Source organism: Epinephelus lanceolatus, chromosome 15 (assembly GCF_041903045.1).
Source record: "Epinephelus lanceolatus isolate andai-2023 chromosome 15, ASM4190304v1, whole genome shotgun sequence".
NCBI lineage: Eukaryota > Metazoa > Chordata > Actinopteri > Perciformes > Serranidae > Epinephelus > Epinephelus lanceolatus.
In genome coordinates, this window is record NC_135748.1 from 17,643,130 (window position 1) to 17,669,688 (window position 26,559).

The window sequence follows — 26,559 nt, forward strand, 5'->3', positions numbered from 1 at the left end:
TCATCGGTGTTCACGACAGTAAGCCTCTGGGGGCAATGGCCGATTTTGGGGTTTCAGTATTTACCGTAAACTCTAAACCGATATCTGCCTAAACTATAAACGGATATCTGCCTATGAATGTAGATTAAAATAAATAAATAGATAAATCACAGTCAGACAATGGCCAATGGGTTCCTAGATCGTATTTTGGTCAATTCATTCCCCCTACTTTGCTCACCAAATGGACTGTTTACATGCCACTCAAATGTGATTAGTCAATACTACTGGGACTACAAATGGACTACAAACGGAGGCCGTAAGACTTCCGATACCAACATCTTGTACTGTTGCTTGTAGCGATTTAACTATTGAATGGATTCCTGTGAAATTTGGTGCATACAGTCATTTTCCCCTCAAAATGAATTATTATTTTCATGACCTTCTGAGCATCTGTTTACTAAATGTTAGCATGCTAACATGCTAAACTAAAATTAAACATGGTAAACATTATACCTGCTAAACATCAGCTTGTTATCACTGTCATTGTGAGCATGTTGCCATGCTAGGGTTAGTCTCTAGTTTGAAGCACTACCTGACCTAAGTACATCCTCACAGAGCCATAAATATGGCTCATAGAAATACAGCAGCCTAAAGTTTCCTCTCTCAATTATTCAGCTGACGAAATTTTGGTTTATATCATTGAGTGAACAGAATATAAATTTGTTAAGAGAACATGTGAGTGTGGATTTAGGACCTAGAATGTTTCCAACAGCTTTACAATAGGAGCATTACAGTCAGAGGGTATAGCTTCCTGCGATAGAAACTGAAAGGGCAACTACTCACATTGTGCTGATCGGAGTTATTTCTAGACTGATTGAACGGCTGATATAGTGTATTATTGTAGTGTTTGGGATTTGCTCCTCCCTCCTGCTGTTGGTTGTCAGGACTAAGTGCAGATCAAAGCCGTGCCCTGGTATAGGATCAGGGCCAGAGCCAGGCCATGTTGTCATTCACTCTGGGTTTATTTTAGTTCACCCTCTGGGTGGGGAACTCCAAATATTATGAAAGAAGGAAGTTGAGCAAGGCCCCTGACCAGCAGTCTGTGTGTTTCTGCTAACTCTGGGCCCTCATTAGAAGCACGTGTGGGCAGCACCCAGTCTTCAACTGTACCTGCCTGCCTATCTGGCGTGATTCCTGGAAGTATGGCCGTATGGCGTGTGTGTGCCCCATGCAAGGGGTCAGCTCTAGTGAGGGGGGTCAGGCAGAGAGACTGGCAGTAATTTTTTCCTAAACCCCAAGAGGATTACTTTGAGGGAGGAAATTCAAGTCAAGCTGTTACAGCAGTAATGACTCATGACAGTCTCGCCTCCCACATAGCCGGACCAAAAAGTCTGTTTTTGCAAAACCCTGCGTTCTTATTACAGTCATAAAAAATGCTGATAAAAATGTCTTACTAGATAGCATTTGTTGCAAAGCTTATTCCTAACAAAGCTCCTGTGTGGGGACGGTCTGAGATAAGTGCCAAACTCCACATAATAAGTCACCTAACACAGCAAGTTGTCAGCACGCTTGGCTTTATTGCCATCCTTACTGAAAGGCGCCGTTAAACTAACAATCACGGCTTTTACAGACCAAAGTGGCATCACGGCAATTTTTCTGACCAGGAGGAAAGGAAAAAGGTCAGGTCAGATTGTCCTTGTGTTGCTTCCACAGAGGCAGCGCTCCTTGCCTAATTACAGCATTACGCTTCACTCATCCTGTTACAAAACTCTTTTGTGTTTGTTTGTTTGACTCAAAGCGAAATCATAATGGTGCATTTTTTTCTGTGTTCAGACGCTTGAAAAGAGCTGCTTTCATCCAGGCTTCTCTTTACGTTGCCCTGGAGACAAATAACCGTTGAACATCGTCGCTGCAGAAATGCCCCCACTCACTGGAATGATACACCTCCTTCCCTCCCGCGCACCACACTGTATTCAAGTGGCCCATTAGCTATGCACTTTTATTTTACAGGTTTTTTACAGGATTTAAGTGTTTATGAGAACGGTGCATCTGTATGTGGTCTAACAGATCGTGCTTGACACTGTCAATAACTCAAGGTGGTAAAATATGTTTGCCAAGAAACAATTATCTGCTGTATCTCTCAATAATTCAAATTAGATTCAATTTATGCAAGATTAAAGCAATGTTATGTCTCTGTGTTTTTTTCCATAGGGAACCAGAGAGTGTCAGTGAGCAGTCTGCTGGTCTGTCATGGTCTGCTGCTGGTGGGGACCAACTTGGGGGTGACTGTGGCCCTCTCTGTCCCCAGACTGCAGGGGATCCCCAAGGTCACAGGTAACACTGAAACATTACTGTATCAAATGTACTTAAATATAGGCCTGGAGCTAAGGTTTATTTTTATCATGAATTAGACCAAGTGCTTGTCAAGCCAGCCAAGTACCTCCCTAACTAGCATAAAACATTTTTGGTAGAAAAAAATCCTATATAACGAGGTACACCAAAATTAGGTGAATCCCATTAAAACATATTCTTCTTGATACTGACAGTATTCTGTTGATTCCATTTTCACTTTATACTTTCACTTTTTACTTTGTATTTTCAGCTGTATTTCTGCTACGCTTCAACCACAAATTCATTTTCTTGACTTCTATTTGTTATTCAATATCAAGGCTGGCTTCCCCGTCACAGTGAATTAACGTAAACGTGATTGTGATTGTGTTTGTTGTGACAGTGGACAGTTTACTGCATGTAGTGATTCATTGAAAATTGGAAAATTGAATAGAAGTGTGGTTTATCAAACTTATATTAACATTTATTATTGAACGTATAGTATAATTATTTTAGAAAATTATGCTTTTTGAGATTACATTTTAATTAATATTACAAAAAAATCTCACATGCTTCCTGCAGTACTCCAAATTACCTCTAGGGGTACCCTTACCCCCAACTTAGAAACACTCAGTATGTTTACATGCACAGTTAAGTTGAGCTAGGGTGTAGCTCGCCATTTACTTGGACTACTGTCCTTGTCCCAGTATACAGGTATGGGAGGGGAATTGATACATTGACTGAAGTATGTCTGACTCTGCTACGACAGGTGGCGATATATCCCCGTACAGCTTGTTAGTATTGGACCTTTCTCCAATTTACCTATTACATCACAGACCAAACAAGTTAGCTACGTTTAGCTAGCGGCAAACTGGTACCATGGTGGTCAACTTTACAGCTCTGTATATTTCGTCCTTCCAAAAATGCACAGCTCTGAATGTAAATTTCGCCAAGTTGTTACCAGCTTCTTCTTCTGTTACACATTTAATGCTTTCAACTTCCAGGTCAAAGCCCAGGGTGGACACTGACTAACTGTATACATGCAGGAGTAATTTGACTCCCAGTCGAATTATCTGCATGTGGTAATCCGACTTTGAGAAGTTCGATTTAATACGATTTCACTCGGACTTACATGGTTACATGTATTTAAAAAGTTTGGTTTTAGTAGGACTAGCACAACAAATCGATTTTCTCTGATGTCATGTAAACGTACTGACTGATTTTTTTCCAACCAAAAGGCTTAACCCAAAGATATAAATTTTATGATGTAATACAGAGAACATCAGCAAGTCAGACATTGCATCAGGGGCAAAACAGACATTTAAAAGTGTTGGGAATAACACTTTAAGTTGCCAGATATGTATACAGGTGATAAATGTCCACAAATATACACTGAATTGTGTAAAATGTCCTGGCTGAATATTAAAGTGGCTGTACCTGTTTTCAGGTCGTGGTATGGTGTCCTTACATGCTCACAGCGGTCCAGTCAAGTTCCTCAGCGTGGCCGCTGCAGTGTGTAACCGGCCCTCTGGCCTGTCATCCTCCACCCCTCCCACCTCAGTCCAGCCAACAGAGACAGATGAGGGGGAGAACACCCAGCCCCCCTCAGATTCAGCACCGACTCCCCCTCAGGGACGGGGTGTGTGGTTGGGAGAGGTGGGCTGCACTACAATGGCTCTCCAGGACTCCATGTCCTCTTCATCCTGCGGCTCCCTAGCACCATCCCAGGGCTCCTTGGAGCACGGGCCCGAGGATGGAGCCCTCTATGACATGCTCCATGACCCGGCCCATCACCAGAAGGGCCGTCGGACCAGCAAGGTGGATGTCAGCTCTTTGCTGGTGGTGTCTGGCGGTTTGGGGCACCGCAAGGTCAACAAAAAGACCAAACAGTCTCGCCATGAGGACACCACCTCGACCATCATGATCTGGCAGATCCCCTTACTCAACATGTGACACCACAGGCACCTCGGTACGCTAAAAATAACATAAACATGTTAATCACCAGTAGAAAAAAGGGTCTTACATGTATTCTCTGTCTCTTTCAGGTTACAACAGAAGTGCTGCACACAACTCTCACAAGGATATTTGCCTTAACGGAATATTTGGGATCAATCAAAACTGAAACCAGAAGTGCATCAAGCACTCCACAATGCTCCAGCGATGTTTCTAATGATGTCTCCTACCATTGAAGTAAAGAAAGGATCAATATAACCACTCAATCATTAAGCTTGACGGAGCAAACAACACCCTGAGGATCAGTTAAAGGATGTACTGTACTCATTAAGGATATACTTGTTTGAAATCACTGAACGGTCTTAATTTTCACCCCCTGACAAAGTTGGTTATTGTTCCGTAACATGGCTAATACATTACTCTCCAGTGTTTGACTGTAAAGGGCTGCAGTATTCAAATCAGTGTTGAGAACAAATGAGACTTGTCCTGCTTGAAAGGCGTATAAGGTAACGATGGGGCTTTGAGTCTGTTACATAAAAGTTTTATTAAGATTAGGATTAGGTTTTGGCCAGACCTTAGATCATCTGTCCAGGCCGGAGTTGTAAATATGAAGTATGACAACTCAGGATTACATGTGAATGAGTTTTAGGGTCAGAGAAAAGGCATGTGTTTATATGGAATCGAGTCTTTTCGCTATTGGACCAGCTCGGTGCTGCTACCATTCTGTTAACAGAGGAAAGTGATGGAGAAGGTGAAATACTGATGACTGAATTAGTTAGGGAAGGTTTGATGAGAATCTCTGGCTGGCCAGGTTTCTATTCATAAAGGGATGAAAGAGTTGTTATAACCAGGAGAGTTTTTCCCCCCAATCTGTCTTTTTGTCTCACATAAGGATATTTAAAAAAAGAAAAAGCTTTATACTTTTGTCACAATTTGTACTTCTGTTATGTGTATTAACAAAATCATAAACTGTTTTACTGAGCATCCTTGTGTACTACTTTGTGAGTTTACGTCTGCACTTTTTACTGGAATATCCTCTTATCTGATCTTATCATCATTCAGTAGTTTTATTGAATTGATGATTCTCTTCCTGGGAAATAAACATCAACTTTACGGCAACATCTCCGCTATATTTGTGGCAAACTTCCAGCTGAACCAAATGCAAATGAGTTGGCATGTTCATAAAGCACCCATTACTGATTTAACCAAACAGTTAAATCATATTAAAAGATGCGGGAGGAAGACGTGTTAGTGTGTTCGATCTAACCTTGTACTTCTCCACTCTGCCTGTGAGCAGCCATCAGTGCATGCTGGGACTAGCAATGTGCCTGAGGGGCCGCAGGAACTGAGCCTGATACAGCTCTTCCGGGATTTCACTGCTCATTTCTCCTGCCGAACAGAGAGGGTCAAGGCTTTTTCTCTCATGAAACGCCCACTCCCACTGTTGCATAACCATGTTTCACTATTGTCGGTTCTAGCAAAAATAGATAAGACGATCCCAGGTTGGAGATGTTCTCATGCTGCAATCCACGGCACCCTGGGCTGATCCCAAATATCATCCGATCTGATTATTTGCTAGTAAGTATGCTGACTTGAACCTAAGATAATATTTAACTTCTGTAACTGAATACTGGCTTGTATTTATTAACTACAAGTAAACTGCAGCAACGCCTTACTGTAGCAACCAAGTTACCCAGTTATCAGTTTGGCTGGGTGTTGTCGCATATTTACACAGCTCTGCAACTGGAAGTCTTTTGTTTTTCCCTCTGACCCTGATGTTTCTACGGAGACCTCTCATTTTGTGTATCAGTCCTCGCTGAGTCTTTGTTTTCAGAATAACTGGCATTAAAACCTTCCCAGCTGAATGCCCTCTAATCTCCCAGGGCTGATAGTTGTGCGATGCCCTTGCGGTGGCTCCTCTCTATTTTTATATCTGAAGGCCAGTTGTTAAGACACGCAGTCTCCACGGCAGAGAGGTCACAGGCCCTGGGTGAAAACGTGTGTTGCTGCTGCTACACTATTTCTAATCAGGCCTTTTCACATGTTGAGTGCACTGGCCTTGTGTTCCTTATTTATCACTGTAGAAACTCTGAGGATACTTTTCCATATGAATCACATTATTAAAGCTTCTACTACACAAATATGCTGCATTTTGATTGTATGCGTATGTATCTCGTACGTAGGAGTTGGTCAGAAATGATGTTGGGTCGTTTCCAAAATGGAAATATGACTCATATTTTCAGGGCATTGTTAAGCTGTCTTGGGGTTGCCTGAAGTTTACACTCACAGTTTACTTTAGAGAGCAATCTGTCAGTGCTGCAGATTGTGATAAACTGGCCCATGCACACACAGTCTACTAATGGAACATTTATTCATTTTAGAATAGTGTTAGTGTTATATAAAATCCCTTTGGGGGCTCAGAGAGTCTTGTGTTTAATTTTATTTTGATGTGTGCCAGTGTCATTCTTTATATATAAGGGCATGCTTTTTTATAATAAAGGTTGGTTTGGTGTGTATGTGTGTAAGCAGAGGGAGGGGAGAGGGATTTTCCCCATATTTAATCCCCTAACCCCCCCCCACCCATAGTGGTACCCAGGATTGGGATGACGGGTAAAGGCATGTCGCATCTCTGGGATGCGTCCTTTGCGCGCACAACAGATGGAGCCTCCTGCTGTTGAGTGTAGGGTTAATACCGACGGAAGGGGGCGTGGTTTAGATCAATGATGACCGCCTCACTGTAGTCAACTGTTTAAAAAAAAAAAAAAAAAAAAAAGACAACAAAAATCAGAGTCCGAGATCTCCAGTAGTACCTCCGCTGCCCACGCTGGACAGCTCCAGCTTCCCGGAGGAAGACGCAGCTGACCGTGCGCAGTAGCTCCCCGCCTCTTACACCGGAGGAAATTAGTTGGCGACGCGCTGATCAGAAGGAGGTGCGACCTGAAATGACTGTTTGATCGTCCCTTCGCCTGCCTCGCCTCCACCGCCACCACTAAAAAACCCCCGTGGAGGTTTGTCAGAGCGGGAGCGGATGAAACAACCAGTTGAGAGAGAGAGAGGGGTCGATGGAGAGAAGGTGAACGGATGGGATAAAGCAGCTGGATTTATATCGGTGAAGTAAACTCGCGCAGGAGAGCACAGCCTGGCTGGTTCATCAGGATTGCGACTGCCTTACGTAACTGAGCTTTGTGGAGGGACTGGCAGAGAAACTGCTGGTGCCGAGCTGTTAAATCACAGCGGGGAAACGCAGGTAGGTCACATTGCACTGTTAATAGACATAAATGCTTATATATGGATAATAATTTGTTTAAATTACCTATCTACTGCTCCTTGATTCGAATAAATGAGCTTTGTCCGACATTGTCTGAGAACGTCTTAAACAACAGACATGAGTTTTCATATGATTTCAAACGCCCTTTCTCAATCATATTAGAGATTAATTCCTCCATCAGCGCAACACCATTTGCGCATGCGCTCTGAATGCCTCCAGATTACCACAAATAATGGACAGACAGGGTGATTATTGCAGTAGGTCATGCTGTATGCAGCCACAAGAAGCTGTATGTTGGGATTGCTTCCGTTTCCTTGTTAAGCTGTAGATGTTTTTACATCAGACAGTGCAGCTGCAGTTGGTTTGAATGAAGTGATGACAAATTAATGCTGATGTGTATTACACAGCAGAGTTGGCAATGGCAGCGCAAAGTAATTTTTTCCTGTAAATTTCAAGGTTTCCAAGCTGTTTGTTATTAGAGAAAGGGCGCCCCTTAGAGAATAAAGAGGTATTTGCAGCCTGAAGACTCCCTTTTCCCCCTCCTCCTTTGGGCCTGGTTAAACTCCCTTCTTATTTCCCCCTCATGCAGGTAATCACAAGTTCGTCCACTCTTCTTCCACTCAGCATGATCGGTGAAGACGCTGTCCCCCATCACCAGTGAGCACGTCAGGATGAACGAGGGTTGCAGGCAGGGAGGAGGGACAATCACTGTGGAGGCTGATGTCATCCTCCATGCCGTGAACCCTGACCTTGTCACACCGTCTGACAAGGATGGAAATTTATGTCAAGGTTACGTCCAAGGATTTCTGCAGGACAATCAGGATTTCAGCCCCCCTCCAGCATTCGAGAAGGAATACCTGCTGGATGGAAGACTGATGGAGAATAATCACATAGACCACCAGAAAGGCAACGGCTCGTACATCTCGAGAGGTGATCACCTCTCCAATGATAAGGGAGCTCCGGATGTCCCTCGTCATGCTGACACTGCTGTGTCCAATCACATTGCTGGCATGCAACAAAACTGTGCAAGCAGTGAGATCCACAATGGCGCCAGAGCTAAAGTGTCTTACAGTGCAGATTCCTCCGTGAGCTCGCCCAGCCAAGCCAAACAGGAAACGGATTGGTCAGTCCCAAAATCGAACCTCGAGTGCAGGGACAGCAGCCAGGAAGCTGAGAATACTCAGTCTCAGAAAGAGCCTGATTTAGTCATCGAAGTCGGCGGGCAGACGATTAGCGCTCACAAGGCTGTCCTGGCAGAGAAAAGTGACTACTTCAAAGCACGTCTGTCACGAGACATCCTGAAAGTGAAGGGAGTGAGTTACAAGACTCTGTCTACTTTAATAGACTATGTTTACACTTCTAAGATGAATGTTTCCAAGGGCAACGTTGTAGATGTCATCACAGGGGCTAAAATCCTCCAGATCCCCTGCGCTGTCCAGGCGGCCATGGACTCCATGTCCGAACAGATCACTCCAGAGAACTGCTACGAGATCCTGACCATCGCCAAGAAGCAGCGACTTAGCGAACTGAAGGAGACTGCCTATGGATTCATGAGCGACAACTTCCTCCAGATCCTAAAGGACCCCGCCGTGTACGGGCGACTGAATGGGTCTGAGCGGGATCTGATCCTAAAGAAGAGAATGGAGGGGAGGCAGACTCTGATGGTGGCAGAGATAAATGATGTGTTTGATCGCGTTGGGAGCCGACCGCCGAGCCGCTGCGGCAGCCGACCACAGAGCCCGTTGTCGGTTGGGTCCTTGGAGGAGAGTCATATGATTTGCTACTTTAACGAAACAGCAAATGACTGGAGACCTTTAACTGCAATGCCTGAGGACATAAACACTAAAGGGTGCGGGATCTGCACCATGTATAACTACCTGTTTGTGGCGGGGGGGATAAAGGGCTACGGGGACAAGGGCAAGGTTTCAGACAAGGTCTTCTGTTACAACCCCATAACCAACCGCTGGTCTGAGGTCAGACCTCTGACCCAAGCTCGTGCCCAGCTAAAGCTTGTGTCGATGGATGGCTACTTGTACGCCATTGGAGGGGAATGTTTGTTTACAGTGGAAAAATATGACCCTCGCATGGATCGCTGGACCACGGTCGCCCCTTTGCCCAAGGGAGCCTTTGCAGTGGCTCATGAAGCCACAACCTGCGGCGGAGAACTTTATGTTTCAGGAGGCTCACTCTTCTACCGCCTTCTGAAGTATGACACCAAGAGGGACGAATGGCAGGAGTGCCCCTACAACAACAGCAGGAAGAAGTCAACTGACATGGTGGCTTTCAAAAGCTTCATTTACCGCTTTGACGTCAACCGCGAGCAGGGGATCACCGTCTTTAAGTACAACAGCATAGTGAAAATGTGGCACGATTGCGCATCACAGAGGCTTGGAAGTCACTTACCCTTCAGGTGCGCCGTGATCGGGAACTGCATCTACTGTGTGAACAAAAGCCAGACTCTTCAGTTTGTGGTGGAGGAGGAGAACGCCTACTTTGTCGAGGAAGCGCTGAGGGCGCCTCTGGAGGCGAAAGGCGTTCTTTTTCCTTTTGTTCTCACTTTGCCTGAAAAGCCTGAAAAAGTTACATAGTGTGTGTGTGCTTGTGTGCGTGTGTGTGTGGTCCAGAATAACACAATGTGTCATAGCGAAACTGGAATAAGCAGAAGACCTTGTGCACACTCTTCAATGTCAGCTTTCTATCTCAGTGTCTCATTGCCTGCTTTCAATGGAATGTGTGTATTTTGCATGGCGATTTAACGTGTCTGCAGGGTCAAGCCTTAAAAGGAAAACTTTTTTTTTTTTAGAGTTGAATGAATGCAACAATATTTGTATCTGACTGTAGATAAGGACATGCTGACAGTGACTGTAGGTTATTTTGTGTATTTCCTGTGTTCAGTTTGGTTTGGTGCACTTTTGTATTTACAGTAGATATTATTTAGAACATAGCTGACAGGTGACTTTGGTAACAAAAACAAGTGTTTTGTTGAAAGTTGTACAAAAAAAAAGAGTGGAAGCAGTCGTAGTGCGCTTTATGGATGATGCAACACAGGTTCTATGCAAATGAGACAATATACAGATGGGTCTGCTGTAATACTATGTAATAGTTACTATAATGGGAACTGACTTGGAAGGAATACAGTATTTTTCAAACAAGGGCTGCAACTAATGAGTATTTTCATAATTTGTTGGTCAACAAAATGTCAGATAATAATGAAAAATTGCTCTAATAACTATCCACACTCCAAGAAGACACATTTAAAGGTATGCTGTGCAGGATGTTCCTTAAAAATAACAATGTGTGAGCTAAAGTAATCACTCTCAGTCATCACTTAGGACCCATTTTAAGTGTGTGGTGGTGTATTAATCTACAGAAACTCTGCTCTCTGCCTGTGTTTTCTTATTCCTTATTATTTTGCTGTGCTTGGGACATTCTTAGGCACAGTGCTCAAGTGAAGTTGGGACTAAATAAACCAGGTGTCAGACTGTAAGAGGAAGCTATTAAAGTCACTCTCACTTTTGCTGGCCATACTGTTGACAAATGGTAGCCAACAATGGGGGGGCTGGAGCCTATCCCAGCCGACACTGGGCTGGAGGCGTGGTACACCCTGGACAGGTCGCCAGACTATCACAGGGCTGACACATAGAAACAGACAACCATTCACACTTGCGGGCTATTTAGAGTCACCAATTAACCTGCATGTCTTTGGATTGTGGGAGGAAGCCGGAGCACCCAGAGAAAACTCACGCTGACACAGGTCAGGTTTGAACCAGAAACCTTGCTGTGAGGGAACAACACTAACCACTGCACCACCAAGCCACCACAATTCTTGCATAGTATACCTTAAAGTGTCTTGTTATGTACAATCAAAAGTCCAAAACCCAAAGATATTTGATTTACTATTATTAAAGGTAAGGAAAGCCTCAAATCCTCTTATTTAAAAAATGGAGACAGCAAATGTTTGACATGTTTGCTAGAAAAAATTATTATAATGATGAATTGAGTATCAAAGTAGTTGCAGATAATTCTATGTTGTTGAAGTGATCGTTGCAGCTCTACCTCGAAACCTGATCTGCACTGGCTTTGAATTAAACCTGTGAATCAAGGTCAAATTATAATCAGTAAAAACTGAAATAGAAACTGTATCAGTCGTGTACCACCCAAATATTCCCTTTGCAAAGCATTTAAACAGCTTGTTGTACCTGTCGTAATTCAGGGGACCTTTTTCAGTCAAAGCAAACTCCTCATTTTTACTCCTCTGGAAGCTAAAACCAATCTTGTCAGAGATATAAAACAATATGTTTCAGATCTGTTTAAATCGTAATTGCAGATTTAGATAAAAGAACAGAAATAACATTTATTTTTAGATTCAGAATGTGCTATCTTGCTTATAGTACATACTCACGGGTGTCACAATTCCTTCATTTAGCTCGCTTGCCAAAGATAAATAACAATTCAGTCAGGCTAAAATGAAACTGTCACTTTTACATCTTTTGTGGATTAAGTTCAGTATAAAAAGAGTCCCTCTGACTGCACCACAGTAAAGATAAGAAACTAAAGCAATAGTCGTTTTTCTCAGAGGAAGGAGCATCACGTTTGCTGCTAACAGGCACTTTCTGGGAAGTAAAGGGAAAGCCAGCCATTCAGAATACACAGAGATGCATCTCTTATCTGCCTCTCCCTGTATGTGTTGAAGGAAACAGCAGCAGACTCATGTTCAAGTGCAAGCAGATTTCTTCACTGGCTGGGCCAAAGGTCAAAGCAGATAGTCCAGTGTTTCAGCGAGGTCAGGTTGTGACTCCTACTGTGTCCACAAACAAGATATCCTGCTGTCATGACACTAACAAACCATGCTCGTCTTGTATCAAAGCACATTGTACTCTAAATTTCCTTCTTTCAGACATTTCACATTATTTGTTTGCTGCTGCAACGACACAGTGGGAGTTTTGTACGGAAGCTAATGCTGATGTATTCTTGGAACAAATTGCTTTTTAATAACGTTTCTAGAGATGTCTCCAGGCAGTGACTAAGACAATATGGATGTGGTTTTGATATTTCGCTGGCTGTATTTTTGTGAATTTTGTATGGATTTGGTAGTTTTGGATTTGCTGCTGTGATGGACAGTGAAGTGATGCAATGTTAGGCAGTGGCTTCCTGTTCAAGGCATATGGAGTGGGCTAACAAATTAGCTGTTGGATAATGTATATCAGTCACAACTAAGTGCTTCAAATAAAATATTTTGTGTCGGAAAATGATCTGGTTTTCTGAATGTGTCTTTAGCATTGTGGGGAAGCGATGTGTTCTTTTGGCTTGTCTGCCAGACATGAAACAGACCTGCCATCTAGTGGATAAAGACCGTAACAGCACCCTGGATTACTGCTGTGCAGACATGACCTCATGCCCAACAAAACTTAGTTGACCGTATTTTGCTTGCTAACAAATGTACAGTAATATTGTCATATTTATATAAGTATAACTTAAAGGGAATTTCCATGTCTCTATAAGTTTAGGCCAATGTGAGCATCACTACGATGATTTCAGCCCGGCTATGTGTGTATTCACACATTTCAATCACCTCCAACTTTTATTTTCTTTGCTGTTTTTATTAATTATTATTTAGTGTCTTATAACTCTGTTTTATATCAGAATTATGGGATTTTGTGAGTTTGTATACTCTAAATCTCGTAATATGAGAATATAGAGAACACTGCACAATTATAAGAATATTTCTCACACCTTATAATTATGACAGTTCATCTCATAGTGATGAGATCATTATAATATTTATATAATAAGTCATTATATTAGTCATAATTATAATGACTTATTAAACAATTCTCTGAATTATGACGGACAGTCTCACTGCGTGGAAAAAAGAGAATAAAATCTATTCATGCCATATAAGTCAGACCAAAATGTTGCTTTTTTTTTTAGCTATAGCTCCCAGTAATTAGAGCAATATTTAATGTGCAAATAATTCTTCCATCCTATCATTAAAGACTTAAACTGCTCCAAATGTTGAGGAAACACCTTGATGCAATGCTAAACTTTTATCACTGGAGGGTGGTGTTTCCCTGCTATATGAAAGGTATCCGCTGCAGTAGAACTCAAATAGTTCAGTCACTTTACTGAGTTAAGGTGAAAATGGAGCTTCATTTTCACTTTACAGACAGGCAAAGGTCAATATTTGAGGCCTCTCAATTCCAGTTGTTAGGGTGACACACTTGGATAGCAGGTACACAGTAATGTAAGGAGTGAGAAGTCATGAACAGATACAGTACAACAAAATATGATAATATGAAAAAGTAATGCAATAGAAAATCACTGTAGACATGGCTACAATGTAATTATTTGTTGTTAGTAGCTGCATTAACTGTATATTATGTCTGTATTCACAAAGACATAGACAGATATGTTGATGGCTGTGTTGAACAAAGTTGTATGTTGTACTGTAGCTACAAAGGTTAGAATGAGACATATGGCACTTTTTTTTATCCCTGCGTCTGTGAAAGAGTTAAGTGAGGGAACTGTATTTTAAAAGAATACTTCACCCACAGAATTATCATTTGTATATTAATCACTCACCCTGTGTTACCTTGAGTTTGTGAAATAAACTGTTTTTTCCACATCCCTCTACAGTGAATGAAGAATCCAAAAACTGAGAAATTTCTTGATGAATTGGCTTGAAAGGGGGGCTGCATTTATAACAACAGCGCAAACTTATATAAAAAAAATGTTTACAAACTCTCACATGACAGAATAATCCAGTGCAATGTAATAACAGAGTTCAATTCAATTCAATAGAACTTTATTTATCCTGAAGGAAATTCTTGTTACAGTAACACTAAGTACAGTAACCACAATTTAACGTTCACAACCACTAACAACCAGAACAACCAGTGGGCTCCCCGGGTCAGGGTCACTCACTGGGCCCAGTTTGTCCCTTGGCAAGGCACACACTTGCTATGGGCTGTACTCATATGAGGAAGTGTTTTAAATGGTAAGGTTTTAGCAAAAATGCATGTGTCTGGGAAGCACTGAGCATAAGACTGAATAAATGAGCCTTGAATTATACTGAACCAGCTGTGTTAGTTTGTAAACGGATGTTGTGATATAATTTTGCTGTGGTTAAATGTGGACCCCTGTGACTTCAGTTCATAAAGACTCTTCATTTTTGATTCTTTATGATTTCAACGTAACACGTTGTGAATAACTGATATACAAATGATCATTTTGTGGGTGTAGTATTCCTTAAAAGCAAAACATTGTAACTTTTGCTAACAGCGGCCACTGTGGCCACAGGTGGAAATTACAGGATAATGGTACATGAAATATTCCTTCATCAGGGTCAGTTGCTTCAGAGATCATCATTAGGTGACCTGACTGGGAGCATGTGGAGTGGGACCACAAGCAGGAAAAAAACATGTCTCTATGGTGAGTTCACTTCTTGTTTTACTTTTGTGTGGTAAAACAACTGTGACATGATAGAAAATGGTGCTTCAGGAGCACAGCACTGATCCAGTGAAGTCAGTTATACAGTAGTATCTGTCGAGTGTTTACTGAAAACATAAGCTGATGATCACACCATGGCTGTAGCAACCAAACTCCTCAGTGCATGAACTGAGAAAGGATGATTTTTATCACTCATCAAATCACCTTTTAGTTTGTAAGGAGGGAGATTGTGTGGTTGTATAGTTGTGCTTTAGTGAAGTTTTTCTTAGATGTGACATATCATATCTGTAACTACTGAAGTGACACAAAACATTTAATTAACATCAGTTCCCAATGAGTTACAGCATACATAGCAATTACATGTATCAATGTAACCCTTATTCATTTCTATGAAATTTAATTCTATGATATAGGCTAGATTTTGTCTTTCATTCATCAGCCTACATCCTAATTTAGGCTAATATTGCTCATATACTATACAGCACTGTGTGACCTGTAACTACGATCCAGATTTGACCCATTACAGTATGTGGACATCAGTGCAGTTTAGGCAATCATCTAATATAAAGTGACCATGTAACAGAAACTATGTGTAATGCTGTAGATAAACAGACATTTGTCTTAGAGGCAGTGGTGCAAAAGGAAGGTGACATCAAGTAACATCTTACTGAACAGTAAGAAAAAAATAAAAGGGTGGAGGTAGGTTTTCAAACAATACATACAGTGTAACAGCTACTACTTTGTATAGTAGGAGACTACATGCCAGTATAATGAGACTGCTCTACTGCTTGAGGGCAAATGCATGTTGAAAACTGTGTTGTTTTTTCTACAGTACAATCAATACAAAATAACAAACCCTTCATTTTCATCACAGCCCGTCCAAACAAATCATGATCTCAGCGACCGGAACATGAAAAAAAATACACACTTTTATCGAGGAATGGTGAGAATGTTGTGAATACCTTTGCATATTTTCACACAGTCAATGAGCCAACACAGCAGAAAGATATCATTCTGCATTTGAATTTTGTTTGTGGTGCTAAGCATTTAAAAATTACCCCATGTCTTTGCAGAAACAACGTACTGGTCAGGGTTATCCACTGTCCTTAATGTGAACAACCTTTATGGGAACTTATTGAGCAGATTTTTCAGTGTGTAGTTGTTTTGTGGTTTACCTACCCGGAGTAGGATGTTGTGCCAAATAAATTCATTAATTTAATAATTATTTCAGTCACTAATTTTATGCAACATTACCACAGACTAAAGCCTAAAAATTACCATAAACTCTTCACAAAAGAGCTGTTTATTCCCGAGGTGTTACATTGAATTGGTGTAGACAGAAGTGTTGTTACTATTGTGTCCTCCTCCTGCATGTCTCACTATATTCACCCTTTCAACACTGGAGGGCAGTATGAGCATGATGTAAAGAGTGGGCATGTCACAGCTGCACCCTTTTCCATCCATGTTCAAGCTGGAGTATACTTGAGTTCATAGTGGAATATATGCTGCCATACAACAAGCAGGTATGTACATGCACATGCAGGTTGAGTTGTGGCCAGTTTGGTTGTGCTGCCTATGGATAAAATGATAATGCATGGCTCTGTCGTGTCACTGAAATTGTGGGCCAAAACAATTAAAATGACCTCATAATTAGGAGCTACATATATAGGATACAAAAATTCTTATCCTTACCTAATGTCACCTCCGTGGAAGAAATAGCTGTAAAACACCACTCAAAGAACGGCCTGATTTCACGCTTTTATAAAACAATTATGGACGGCTCCCAGATCTCGTCAGAGAGGAAAAGACTTGCATGGTGTGAGGACTTAAACAGTGAAATCTCAGTCGAGGACTGGCAGACGATCTGCTTGAAAGCTCAAACACAATCCATAAATACCCATTTTAAATTACTCCAATATAAGTGGATATATGAGAATATATGTAACTCCAACTGTGTCAAATAAATTCAATCCCAATATACCTGACATATGTAATACATGTGGAATAAAGGGCACACTATTCCATTGCCTATGGGACTGCCCAGCCTTTCTGGATAGAGGTTTTGGATATCCTCTCACATATCACAGGTGTTAAGCTGTCTGTAGGCCCCAAACTGTGTATTCTTGAAATGTTTCCTGTAAATTGTAAACTAAATAAGGCAAATAGGAAAATGACACTCTATTGCTTATTGTAAGCAAAACACACCGTAGCCAAATTCTGGAAATCTCCTACCAGATCAGGTTTACAAGCCCGGCTTAGCAGACTGTCACAGATTAACCGTATATATTCTACCTTTGATAAGATATGGGGACGTTTTATGACATTTCTAGAGGGGGAGAAGGCTACAGAAGTCTGCTTGCCTTAATTTCTCAATTGCAACATAATTATGTGCATTTTTTCTCTCTTGTCAATACTTGTATAGGTGGCATTTCTTATTATTTATCTTAAACCTTGGAAAAGTACTCAATGTATTACCCTGTTGTAGCAGCTGATATTTAGATGATGCTCTACTGTGAATATTTTATATTGTACCTTGTTTTTTGTTGTTGTTGGTTTTGTTGTATTGGACATATATTTTAAAAAAATTCCAACAAATACACTTGTTTAAAAAAGACCTCATAAGATGGAGGGTTTTGTTCTCCTAAAACAGATTACCAAACAATGAAGCTGCAATTATTGTTCTGTTGTCAGCTATTATATCAAATTATCATTGATTCAATTTCTAATTTACAGCAGACAATTTTATTTCAAAGTGGAAAATCAAATGTTTACTGTTGTGACATATTAAAAATGTAATCTACCTTTAATTTGTTTGCTGAACCATTTTGAATTATTAAGCTATTTCATTAAAAGTATTAATGGAGATATTGTAGGCTGTGGAATATGTACATGAAGAGTACAAGCAACATGTGTTTTTCTCATAACAAAATTAAAGCTTATATTAAAATTAAGTAATGAAATACAAATATTCACCTGTTATAAAAATCTGTATAACTTTAAATGGAGCAGGTCCAGATTTAAGAAGAAGGAAGATAGCACAAAGCTGGGATGGTCGACGTTCATCCTGTCTGCCTGAGGGAGCTAACTGATGCTAACTAACGCTAGCTAGCTAGCTAACTAACTATCAAACTATTTACCAGTTTCCAAGCTTCGTAGCGTATGTATCTTACTGTTTCTTATAAACTGAGAAGGAAAACACCAGAGGATATACCCTAATGCAAGGTACGCCATTTTTGCGACCGTTTACATTAGCGAATTTCACACCTGTCCTGCCTAATTGGGGAACCCAATGGCTGATGTAATTAGCATTAGCTTGGTTAAACATTAATTAGCTAGCTACCTAGTTAGCACAGAAGCTATTGTAACGGTATAACTTACCTGACACCTGAGCCAACTTTATTTTCTAGTTAATGAAGACTTTGAGATGCGGTTCAAGTTTCGGAACGCAAGTAAACTTTGAGTTGACATTATTTTGTCGCACATAGCAAATGGTTAAGCTAGTTAAACATGCTAACATGCTAACTGCAGGGCTGTCTGGTCAAAGCCTGGTGAAAGGCTACAGTTAGCTTGGTGTTCAACATGCATAAATGTGTGAATTGTATAAAAACTTAATGTGCCTGGAAGATAATAGGCAGCAGCTAAGATGTATTGTTTTTTTTGTCATGACAAGTAAACAAAATGCTACTTATTTGATGTTGCAGCTTTCAAAATGCTGCTAATGCCAACCTAAGTTAGCTACAGTTGAACTAAGGTGAGTAATTGTGTTTGTTTGTTGTTTGTTTACCAGTTTTCACAGCCACCTGGTTAGGTGAAGAGCTGAATGCACTCTCTGCAGTTAGGCCAAACCAAACACCTGTGCCTGTAACACACTGTGTAAAAGGTAAAGAGGGTGTCCTCAGAAATGTTGGATGTGTTGGGAGCACACTTGCAATTCACTCAGTCTTTTGGTTGAATTCGTTGTCATCCCTGACCAATAACCTTACCTGCTGCATAAAAGTTTCACCTTGGAACTCCTAATTTAGACCAGAGACTCTTTAATTGCCCATTATGACTTACCACTTAAGTGTTTCCTATCTCTTTTTGCTCTGTCTCCCGTTTGTCTTGCTTTCAAATGCCCACAGGAGGTGTGAAGTTGGAACTATGATGAACTGGTCTCAAACATGAAACGTGACTCATTCCCTGAGAACCCTCTGGAGGTGATAAATGGGGCGATGTGATTATCCTGTATGGGCAGTGAAGCAAGGGCATGCATTTCATCAGCCGTGGCACAGTTGTTGTAAAGACAACCACCAAGATCTTGTCTGATGGGGCCTTCTTTGGAGGTAAGCAGCTATAGCCCCGTGCTGCAGTGGTCTTTGGTTCTCTTACGGAATACTAATTATGTTTGCATAATTGGTTTTAGTCATTTAAATGGGGAGCTTGTTAAATCTTTTCCCCCTGTTTTCACCTACAGCTAAATTTAGCTAACAAGGTCTGTCTGAATCTGAACTGCTTTGTTCAAAAAATGAGGCATTAGTGGTTTAGACTTCAGAGTGCAGTGTCAATTGATCTTACATCTTGAAAGAATGAAGATAAAATTTGAAATGACTTAAAACCGCTTATGTGATAAGCTGTTGGGAATGTTTTTGTGCTCCGCTGCTGAATAGCTTTGAGCAGCCTTTTTGTGTAATGGCAAAGAGATGTAAAAAAAAATGTGACATTTTGTTTTAATTTCCAGTTGATTATCTGTGATTATGCTCTAAAACAGCAAACTTGCACCCCTTTAAAGAGACAGACTGAAAACGTTAAAGGCTGGAAATTAGAATCACCAGAAAAAAAGAATGGCCTGGGGAAAAGCATCATGTAATGTGCTTTTCCGTATCCACCCCGCACTCTCTCATTTTTGCCATTTGAATATACGCAGAATTATTTACACCTTCAAGGCAACTCGACTGAACTGCACATCAGTCAATTAGTAAATCAGAAATTTTCTGTGATTCCAGTTTAGCGTGGAGTCCTTGGCTCCCTCTGGTCCCCCCCTTTTAGTCTCCCATCCTGACAGTGACAAATTACTCCTCTGCTTGGCGAGATTGAAAATTAAAAGCATTTAAAGTTGCTCATGCATTTATGCTAATGAGAAATTCAGATATGATTTGCATGCGAAAGAGGCTAGTCTGAGAACTCATCATTGCCCCCACCACCTCCAGCCTTGCATTTCTTTAGGCTCTGTTTTTCCCTTTCATATGTGAGCAAAGAAGAAAATGTAGTGTGCAAACACTCTCAAAATGTGACATTTGTATGGCTGCGTTTCATTACATACAAGAAACTGTATTATTGCCTCTAAGAGGGTCTTTGTACAGTATTTATGATGCAACCTACCATTGGCACCCCCCTATAGCCACTCAGGCAAATTGGGTCATTGTGTCTGGCATTGTCACATCACACCACAGGAGGAAACACTACAAACATAATGACATTGTGCAGTTACTGCTCATGCTTTCTCCTGTCGACATTTGGATAGGGACTTTTAAATACAGGATGTACTTCCTTGTATAACATTGGCAAGGCAAAGTTTAAATTATGAACATTATTCTGTGGGCATAAGCTTCTAAAGTCTAATATTAAAATGTTTGTTCAGATGAAAAAGGCTTTGTTTTGTGATAAACATGTGCAGAACACTTTGGAGCCGGAGGATTAAAACTCTGGGCTGATTTGTTTTCCCAGTAAGCTCCATCCACGTCGTCTTCTCAAAATATCAAAGCGCACGCTTCCTTGAATTTGTTTGCTCCACAGTTACTAAATGATTGTAACCTTGGAAACAAGATGCATTAATGAAGGTGGAAAATGAAATGGGACTTTAATTTGTTTCAGTGTTCATAGCTGAGGTGAAATGGATTAGCTTTGATTGAGGTGTGAGATGAAGAAGGAAAGCGCTGACATGACACTTGTATTTGTCATCATGTCATTTCAAGGAGGATGCTGCAGCAATTATAAATATGGGTACACAGCAATTAAAAGCGGTAGTATTCATTAATAATTTTTATATTAATTTTTCAGTGGCCGCTGAAATGATTGCCACTGCACACAGGCTTTCCAATTATGCTGCTTAATTAGAAATGTCAATATTAAGAAATAATTAAACTTGGGAATACATTAAGGTTGTCAGGAACACTTAAAAAGTTATGACCATCACTCATATGATGTTTTCTCTAATATGTTTTGCAATGATTTATAAGTTAAAGATGAGACTTTGATCAATGTGTGTGTGGCAGACTGCACTGGATAGTTAGTAGGTTACATGATGTGGGTTTTTTTTTAGAGGCACTGCTCAGAGGCAGAAGCAGCATCCGTGTAGAAAATGCAGTTTTATTAAAAAGAGTGAGAAGCTGTTTCCTTACCTTTTAACTCTGAGCTTTTAACACCTGTCCCTTTTAGAGACGCTTCTTGGCCAACAGCCTCTGCAGACTGTACTTGTTAAAGGTCACCAAAGAGATGGTGGAAGGAGCCACAGATCCACAAAATTACAGGTACCCAAATCTGTGATGTTTTTAAAATACATTTAAAGTTAGCCTTTGGATTCATCACTGGCAAAAGGTATTGCTTTGTCTGGAAATCAACACAATATTTAATTTTTTGCAAGATATATATTTAATTTAAAAGATATATGAGTGTTTAAATTGAGATATTGTGCTTGTTAAAATGGCAGGGTGAGAACAGAACAGTTACTGTGTCGCTGCAATTCTGTTAAATAATCAATTTCAGTTGGTCAGTTAAAAAACAAACAAGTAATTACCATTATTTCTTTAATAACACATACATATGTACATATGTACTGGTCATTTATGTGCGTATGTACCTGAGCCTGTGCGGACTTTGCATGTTCTCCCAGTGTCAGCGTGGGTTTTCTCCAGGTTCTCTGGCTTCCTCCCACAGTCCAAACACATGCAGGTTAGGTTAACTGGTGACTCTAATTTGCCTATAGGTGTGAATGTGAGTGTGAATGGTTGTCTGTCTCTATGTGTCAGCCTTGTGATAGTCTGGCGACCTGTCCAGGGTGTACCCTGCCTGTCGCCCGTGCCAGCTGGGATAGTCTCCAGCCCCTCCGCGACCCCTAACAGGATAAGCAGTTACTGAAAATGAATATGCAAAAAATTTTGGCTACCATTTGTCAACAGTATGGCCAGCAAAAGTGAAAGTGAAAGCCAACTCCCTGGCATTCCCCCTCTCTGTATATGCACTTTTTTTGGCACAGTTTCCGCGATTTTTATAGGTTCCTCTTAGATGCATGCTGCTTGCAGTCTGACATTAATTGAGTATGTTGAATTAGGGTTTGGCAATATCGATAAGGGATGTCATTTCATTTTGATTTCAAATGGCAAAAACATATGAACCAATAACTATTGCTTAATGTTTAAGAGAAAAAAAGTTGTGAAATACAAAGCACTATCCACGTAGAGGTGGCAAAATTTTAATGTTTTGTGTCATGAATGTCTTACCTTTTATTTTCTGATGGCTTTGCTGACAGCCAGCCAGCCAGCCAGCCAGCCACGTTAACATGTGGAGACAAACCACCTGCTCATCCTGCAGTCTCCACTGGTTTCTTTGCTGCTCTGCACTCCGCACTAGGAAGGAGTTAACGTTAGCTAGCTGGCGGTGACACTCATTGGGTGATCCCAGTGGCAGAACACGTTGCTAGGGGAACATTGTACCCACCCTCCAATCTCATCCCAGGTCGCCCCAGTGTGTAAGCGGAACCCCTTCAGTTTAGTTAAGTGTTTATGACTAGCTTGCTCCTATCACCCAGGTGGTGTGCAGTGTAGTAACATTAAACTGAAGAGTAGCAAAATAACCTGTAGGTTTAACCAGTCAAAAATATTCTCTGCGGTTAACTGATTAACGGGTAACAATGGACATCCCTAATACTGATATGATATGACTAGATATCATCTTACATTTTGCATATCGTAATAGCCTATCGAAAGTTTTGTCTTTTCCTTGTTTTAAAAGCAGCAGTAAAGTGATGTCATTTTCGGAACTTACCACACTGTTGTAGCTGTTCTGTTATTTGCCTTTACCCACTTATACATCATATGTGCATTACAGATTATTATTTATCAAAAAATGTCATGTAAATATTTTGTGAACCCTACAGTACCATTGCAATATCAGTATCAAGGTATTTGATCAGAAAATATTGTGATATTTGAAATACTCCATATCGCCCATCCCTATCCACAAATGATTCTGTGTTATTCAATGAGATCTGTATTTTCTTCGTTTCTCTTAAGATGATATATTTTGAGTATTATGGACTTACAGCAAACAATTAAATAATAATTAAATGATGCTTCAAGCAATTATTGTCAACATGATCAGAATCCTCATACAAATGCTAAAAACCTAGTTCTATTTTAAAATGTTATGAGAAGATAAAGGTCAGACATGATCCAGCCAAATGATGTTGTTTGGTCTTAAACCTCTTCTAATAACTTATTTTCAGAGAAGCTTTTTTTTGTTGCTCATATGTTGTACTGACACTGTGACCCATTCAGTACCTGCAGAGTCAGTTTGTCTCTCGATATTAAAATCATCAGGAGAGCCTTGACTTACTTGTTTTTATCTTGAGACACAAACCAATTTTGAACCCCCTTTGATCATTGGAATAAATTTTCATTCCAATATAGATCTCACAGGTAGCTGCATATTGATACTATTAGATTTAAGGCAGAGTAATAATCAAGTAGAGCCATCACCTGTTGACTGCAGTGGAAGAAAGACTTGAAAGCATTTATACCTCAAAGCGATGGCAGCCTCTAATGATAGGATCGGGTTTGGCACAGCACGTTGGCCACGTTTCCCTCAAAGCCTTGTGTGACAGCTCTTTAATTGGACTGCTCCGTTGCCTCAGTGCTGTAAAATGTTACCAGCCAGTATTGCTTGACTGTTGGTGTAATTATTCCACAATATACTGTAATAAAATCAACCAAGACAAAGTTGATCTCAAGGAATTCTGTACGTCTGTTTATGAATACAGGCAATTTCATGTTCATTTGGACCTTGATATCCCTCTCGGAGACTTACTGAATGATTTCTTCCCCTTAATCAAGTGCTAACCGAGCGCTCATGCATGTAGGAGAATGAGGAACTCAGACTCCTTGGTGTGAGACTTAAAGCAATGTTTTGTGCCTCCGTCAGAGGATAATTACTAAAACCATGTTCAATTACCTTTGTGTGTTGTTTGTAGTACTTCAAGTCAATAGCAGAAAAAAATTGCAGTAGTTGTGAGAATATAAACTCATCACTATCCAGCCTGTGTAAATAAAATGTGTACATCACAAATGGAGTTCCAGGAGAGGTTGTATCCTTGACCTTGGTACTGTTGACATCTTTCTCTGTCCGTCTCTTCCGTGCTGCTCTTGTTTTCCCCCCGCTGAATGGAAAGAGTAAAAAGACCCTTGTGAACCAAAGCCTATATCAGTCAGATGAGAGAAAAGAGTGTGTGTGTGTGTGTGTGTGTGTGTGTGTGTGTGTGTGTGTGTGTGTCTCCGTCTCCCTCCTCTAGCCTGCGGCTGCAGATTAGCCATGAGAGCCAGAGGATCGCCCCCGCTCTCTGACAAATGAGAAAAGCCACAGTGGCCCTGGCCAAAGTGACAGGCCAAATGGAAGCAATTCCTCCCGAGGCGGGGGAGAGCAGCTGTGACCAGGGCCTGCTATGCCACTCTAGACAGGACCCTGTGTGTGTGTGTGTGTGTGTGTGTATTGACTATAGAGACTTAACCCATGAGACATTCTCTCTCCTGGCGGTCCCCATGAAGCGGTGTGTGATGCTGACCTGTGGGAAACCCCATCAGTTGCAGATGACCATGCACCTTTACCTGGGGGGGATTTTGCCATGTGTGTTTGTTTTACCCTGCTCTGTTCTGCCCTGTGCTCTACGGGATGCATTCATGTGCATTCCTGGCTGTGGCTGGTCTTCAGGATGTTTGACTTTTTACATATTCATTTGTGCCAACATAATGGGCCCCAGACAAACACTGTGCACATGGTTGTGGGATCATTTCCTTTAAAGAGTAGTGCCAGGGAACGTCAGCCCAGCTTCAATTCAGAGCCCTGTGGATGTGTGAGCAATTAACACTGAGCCCTGATGGATTAAATACTACCCTGCTGAGATCGACTCTGTCTGCTGCTGTTGGCATAGTGACCTGCGAGCAATAAGACACTTTCAGGGGCAGGAGTGGCAAAGCAGGGCTGGAGGCGAGACCAATGTAATCGAGTCTAAATCTAAGATCAAGACAAGATCCAGTCCATTCAAAGTCAAATCCAGGTCCAAAGGCAGTCTTAAATAAATTTAAAGATATTTTGGAGGGGGCATTTTAGCCTTTAATTGACAGGACAGACAAGTGTGAAGGGGTAGAGAGAGGGGGATTGACATGCAGGAAATGGCCACAGGCTGGGGTCGAACCCGGGCCCCTGCAGCAACAGCCTTGTACATAGGGCGTCTGCTCTATCCACTAAGTCACCAACGCCCCTCCAACGGCAGTCTTAACCAAGTCAAGAGCAAATCGAGTCCCAGATTTGATAAGGCTGTTACGGTATGAATTTGCAGACATTTGCCATCTAATGTTGGGTGAGGTAGCTAGCTCGTGTCTTGCTGTAAGTGATGTTAGCATATTGGCAGCAGTCAGTGTTGCTTGCTAAATTGGTGCAATGCTAAAAGAGAAAAAGGTGGAGTGAGTGTAATTATTTTATTTTTTTCAGGCATCACTTTGGTAGAATTAGGGCTATAATCAACGAAAGAAAACCTTTTTCAATTGAAATTTTACCCACTCTTAAACCAATCGATACAATTCTGCACATTATCTGTAGGTTAATAAAATCGGCCACAGTGCACTGAGGGCCGAATTCACAAAAGGATTGTGTGGCTTTTGTGGCTGCTAAACCGGTAAAAATGGAGCAAACAGATACCGTCTAATTCACAAAGCACGCGCAGAGGGTGAAATGCTCCACTAACTGCGCTGCCAAGCAGATTGTGTCTCGGTGCTCCGGTGTTATTTGCACATATTTAAATGAGGTAATATGCATATATTTGGCGGAAAAATTGCCCATTTCTATGCAAATGAGCCTCATTGATAAACAACGTCTAATTCACTAACACCAGCGCTAATAGCCATACGCAGTTTGAGTGAAGTAAATAACGTCTTTAGAAAGCTGGTGCAAACTGGGCGCTCCTCTGTGGAAGCCTCTCGCCCAGACTTTCCAGTGATCGTGGCAGCAGTGATCGTCTGTTAAATCAGTCTGTAAATAATATTTTGACATTATTATTATAATCATTATTACTTTAATGGCATCCAAAGATATTGATGCGTTGAACAGGTGACAGTCTGCGGTTGTTCTCAAAACGCACTTCTGTTACGCACTTCAAAAGCAACTTTCAATAATTTATTTTACGAAACGGGGGAAACAAACGTGAACAAAAACGGTTCCATAATTCATATTAAATTCAAAAGATAACGAAAAAACAGCTACAAGTGAGAGGGAATAGTGATAAAGTGGTCAAACTTGGTCAAATCCACAGCCTCAACCCATCCGACACTGTTAGACTG

At 41.1% G+C, this 26,559-nt stretch overlaps 3 protein-coding genes across 4 annotated transcripts in view; all 3 read left to right on the plus strand.

Moving 5' to 3' along the window:
• Window positions 1–5,244, plus strand: part of arhgef10 (Rho guanine nucleotide exchange factor (GEF) 10) — a 58,008-nt gene extending 52,764 nt beyond the window's left edge. For both annotated transcript variants that reach the window (XM_033642154.2, XM_033642156.2), the window contains 3 exons: window positions 2,191–2,313; window positions 3,755–4,276; window positions 4,353–5,244. In XM_033642154.2, coding sequence (XP_033498045.1) covers window positions 2,191–2,313; window positions 3,755–4,260 — 629 coding nt within the window. In that variant the 3' untranslated portion in view covers window positions 4,261–4,276; window positions 4,353–5,244. The remainder of the gene's footprint in view (window positions 1–2,190; window positions 2,314–3,754; window positions 4,277–4,352) is intronic.
• Window positions 5,245–7,011: 1,767 nt separating this feature from the next.
• On the plus strand, window positions 7,012–12,777 carry kbtbd11 (kelch repeat and BTB (POZ) domain containing 11). Its single transcript, XM_033642157.2, has 2 exons — window positions 7,012–7,507; window positions 8,118–12,777. Exon 2 carries the CDS (start codon window positions 8,200–8,202, stop codon window positions 10,114–10,116), a length of 1,917 nt encoding a protein of 638 aa, XP_033498048.2. The 5' UTR covers window positions 7,012–7,507; window positions 8,118–8,199; the 3' UTR covers window positions 10,117–12,777.
• Window positions 12,778–19,190: 6,413 nt separating this feature from the next.
• The window catches only part of LOC117266673 (AT-rich interactive domain-containing protein 1B-like), a 232,511-nt gene continuing 225,142 nt past the window's right edge, over window positions 19,191–26,559 (plus strand). The window contains exons 1-2 of the mRNA XM_078175004.1: window positions 19,191–19,299; window positions 21,392–21,483. Of these exons, the coding sequence (XP_078031130.1) occupies window positions 19,224–19,299; window positions 21,392–21,483 (168 nt within the window). The 5' untranslated portion in view covers window positions 19,191–19,223. The remainder of the gene's footprint in view (window positions 19,300–21,391; window positions 21,484–26,559) is intronic.